General features: G+C 47.1%; 1 protein-coding gene across 1 annotated transcript; it reads right to left on the bottom strand.

The window, feature by feature from the left end:
* Positions 1-1,918: 1,918 nt before the first annotated feature.
* LOC134207300 (uncharacterized) lies at positions 1,919-3,644 on the bottom strand. The gene is made up of 2 exons (XM_062683021.1): positions 3,421-3,644; positions 1,919-3,359 (listed from the first exon to the last, which is right to left on the bottom strand). Exons 1-2 carry the CDS (start codon positions 3,642-3,644, stop codon positions 1,919-1,921), a joined length of 1,665 nt encoding a protein of 554 aa, XP_062539005.1.
* Between the last annotated feature and the right edge of the window lie 491 nt (positions 3,645-4,135).

Raw genomic sequence — 4,135 nt, 5'->3', positions numbered from 1 at the left:
TAGTTTTCTTCGGCGAAATTTGCATATCATCTTTCATCAGTTATAGAGGTCATTTTGGAGTCGCTAGGGATGTCCAGAAGAAACATATTGTTCACACATAGTATAGTCAATGCTAGAATAGTGTTGTAAAATATTTTTGGAACCTGTAAGTGTTGTTCCCACTGAAATATGTCATGTAAAGTAAATTTTACTATATTTTGGAAAAACCATCCTTACTCACGCCCCTCTAGGGAAAAAATGAGCATCTCTAGAAACAAAACTCGCCAATAAGGCTATCTGACGTTTATCATCTTTCTCTTGCACGCGCACGGACGGAATAGGGTTAGGCTTAGGGATAGGCTTCCGAAGCGTTTCCGTATGAAAACAAATCCTATCCTTTCCGTGCGCGTGCAAGAGAAAGATGATTAAACGTCAGATAGCCTTATATGGTGAAACTAGATGAGATGGGTAAGACATCCGTAAAAGAATTGTGAAAATCGGTCAAAAGACGGCTGAGAACCAGCTGTTTGAAAATTTAGTTCCCATGATTTTCTGATCACGGTAGTCCGCGTTAGTAATTTTATCATGGTATTCGTAGTGTTAAGCACTTCCACAGTTATTAACTGCGAGGTTTCTAAGCCAGGTTACCATTTTTGCATTCGTATATCACGCTAACACGGCTAACACGATGATACTTTTATGCCCAGGGAAGTCGAGACAATTTCCAATCCGAAAATTGTCTAGACCGGCACCGGGAATCGAACCCAGCCACTTTCAGCATGGTCTTGCTTTGTAGCCACGCGTCTTACCGCACGGCTAAGGAGGGCCCCTGTCCCGCAACCCTAATGTCCAAAAATATCTCCTCATCTATAAATGCGGGATTGAAATATAACCCTAGCACCACCTTTTAGTGAATTCGCTTGGGTATATTTGCGCTTTTACGAGAATTATTATTATTATCGTCTTTATTTAAGAGGTTTTCAGCCCTTGGCTGGTTCACCTCTGGCATCAGAAAAAAATACCCGACTAGAAGGTCATATCAAAATTATATCATCCTATGTTATTATGTTATACTAAATTTTTATAACAAAATTTGCTAGAAACATGGTGCAGGATGATGTTAAAATATCTAAATTTCTATCAAAAACTACACTACTGGAAACAAAAAACTATCAAATTTTGTTACAATTTTATCATAAAAATAACATATTTTGGTAGAAATTTATAACAGAATCAGATATAAAATATATTGTTTCTGTGGAGTTAGAATAACTACATGTCGTGATAAGTCTCCAGATTGTGATCAACAATCATAATTTTTTATTTGAACAAGAATATTTTTCGAGCACATGAAATTAACAACATTACAAATAAGGCAACCTTCTCAAATTATATCAGCGTTGTGATATCTATGGCTGGGAGACTTTGCTACACTATTTTAATTGCCTACTGTTGGGCAATTCGGTGCTAAGCATTTTTCAAATCATATTATGATATAATCCTGTTACAACATTTGAAAGATAATGGCTACTGAGAACAAAATTGTATCAAAATAAGTTATAAATATCACAATATGTTAAAATTGTGTTCAATTTTTGTTATGCTCTTCTAGTCGGGATATATATAAAGGGTATTACATATCATTTTTACAAATTTGTTATTCTAGTTGTTGTTTTTAATAAAAAAAGGAGATCTTCAGTGTTCCATCATGGATGGTGCGTATTCCGGAGGGTGTCCATTGTCGTTGCGGGGTCTATTGGGGTTCCAGGGTTAATTCGATTTGTGTTCCATTTTTTTGAGAGAGTAGTCCAATTTCGTTGCCGGGTCGGTTTATTTTCGAGGGGTTCAGGTCGTGTTCCGTGGTTTCTTGAGAATAGTCCAGTTTCGATGCGGGGGTCTTCATTCGTTGGGTTGTCGTGGTGTGATGCCAGGTTTTCTATTATATCCTAGTGTAGAGGTAGGCGTCTTTGAGGAAGTTGATTGTGTTCCTCTCGTCCAGCGGGTTGGAGATGTTGTTGTTGGTGCGGGCTGTGTGGTAGATCGGGCATGTGCCGAAGATGTGGTTGATGTTCAGAGTGAAATCACACTCCTCGCATCTGTTATGTAAGCTGGTGCCACCCAAGTTGGTGACGTTGGTGTGGCCCGTTCTCAGCCTGGAGAGCACCACTTGCTCGCGACGGTTGTCGCTGTCGTTGCCTGGTAGGGTCGAGTTCTTCAGCATGCGACAGAAGTTTCTCTGCCGTCGCCAGTCGTTTGCCCATGCTGTGGCGATTTCTGTTTTTACCCACAGTTTGGCGTCCGCTGCCGGGACTTCTCTGCTCATAAAGCCGTCGGTTCTTCCGAGATTGGCCAGTGCGTCTGCATATTCGTTGCCGGGTATTCCTGCGTGGCCGGGTACCCAGAAGAGCGTGGTGTTGCGGTTGGCTACTGATTCGTTCGCTTGGATCCATGGATGCTTGCTGGCTGGTGACGCCAGGGCTGTTAGGACACTAGCCGAGTCCGAAACGATGAGGATTGGCAGTGTGCTGGGTATGACCATGGCCCTGAAGATTGCGGCTGCTTCAGCTGAGTAGACCGTGCAACGGTCCGACAGTCGGTACGATTCATCGAGGGTGGAGGAATAAATTCCGATGCCGACTTTGCCGGCAGCCTTGGACCCGTCCGTGAATCGGATGTCGTGTTTCTGGTACCTTTCCCGGATGCGGTTTTTGAAGGTTTCCTGTGCTACAGCTGGGTTTGGGTTTCTTGAGAGGCGTTCTTTGAGCTTGAGGTCTACTTTGGGAGGGGGGGTTTGCCAGTGTCTCGGTCCCAGGCGTCGGAGGCCGGCGATCTTGGGGATGTTTTTACCGCAGAGGTTGTGAAGAGCCGTGTTGGCGTTGTCGTTGAGGTGGTCGTGGTTTCGGCTTGCTTTTGTTCTCTCGGAGTGACCGATGGCCCTGCTGCAGAGGGCGGCGGAAGGGTAGCACACCGGCCTCGGCGCAGAGTTTCCTGTCCACTGTGACAACGAGGATCTTGCAGGTTTTTTTTTGGTAGGGATGGGGATTTTGTCGATGGCGATGGGTTGGGTTGGAGGTCGATGGTTGATGCTGCATATATGGGTTTGGGAACACTTACCCGCAAACATAACGTAGCCGGCTGATTTGGCCCATTTGACCACGTCGTTGACGGCCACTTGTAGTCTCCGCCGCGTAGCCTTGGGGTGCTTTCCTGTAACCACCAGCAAGACGTCGTCGGCGTACACCAGGATGTATATCCCTTTCGGTAGTCGGTTGAAGACGCCTTCCATCGCGATGAGGAAGAGGGTGACGGCAATTACTGAGCCCTGGGGGACCCCGGTTTTTTCCTTGGTTGCTCTTGATGTTTGGTTTCCTACCAGGACCCTAAAGGTTCGGTCTGATAGGAAATTTTGATGAACTGCAACATGTTGCCGGTAATCCCCACGACTTCATTTTTTTCAGTACACCGGGTGTCCAGGTGCGGTTGTACGCCTTCGAGAGGTTCAACGATGCCATTTCGACGTGGTGCTCTTTCCTTCTTGCGTCGTCCAGTATTTGACCCAGTGCGGCAAAGTAGGTGTTGGTACCCTTGCCTGGTCGGAACGCGTGTTGCCTGTTATCCAGGTGGCCACCTTTCTCCAGTAGCTCGATGAGCCTTCGATTGGCCATTCTCTCCATTACCTTGGAGACTACGCTGGTGAGGGCGATGGGTCGGTAGTTGTCGACGTCGTTGGGAGAGCCGCGGCCTTTCGGAATGGGCACGACGAAGCTGGACTTCCATTGTGTCGGGAGCGTTCCTTCTTGTCACTCCTTGTTGATGGAGCTGAGGAGGGTGGTTTTTCCGCCGACGGGCAGGTGCTTCAACATGGGGTAGCCCAGGTCGTCGGGGCCGGCTGACTTGCCCTTTCCCTTCTGGAGGGCGTACCCCAGCTCAGCGAACGTGAAGGGCCTGTTGAATTCTTCTCCGCTGTCGGGTGGGATCTGGATCGCGCTGATTTCCGAGGATGGGTCTCGGTGTGTTTTCCGGAAGTGATCCGGGTACTCCAGGTACGATGCGTGTCTTCCGAATTCGTCAGCCAGGGCGTCCGCTACGGCGGAGGGGTCGCGTTGTACGGTGCCGTTGATCTTGAGGGAGATGCCTTTTCCTTTGCACTTGCCTT

This window comes from Armigeres subalbatus, chromosome 1 (assembly GCF_024139115.2).
Source record: "Armigeres subalbatus isolate Guangzhou_Male chromosome 1, GZ_Asu_2, whole genome shotgun sequence".
NCBI classification, from domain to species: Eukaryota; Metazoa; Arthropoda; class Insecta; order Diptera; family Culicidae; genus Armigeres; species Armigeres subalbatus.
Note: the sequence above shows the minus strand (reverse complement) of the source record. Positions and strands in the feature narration are given on the sequence as shown.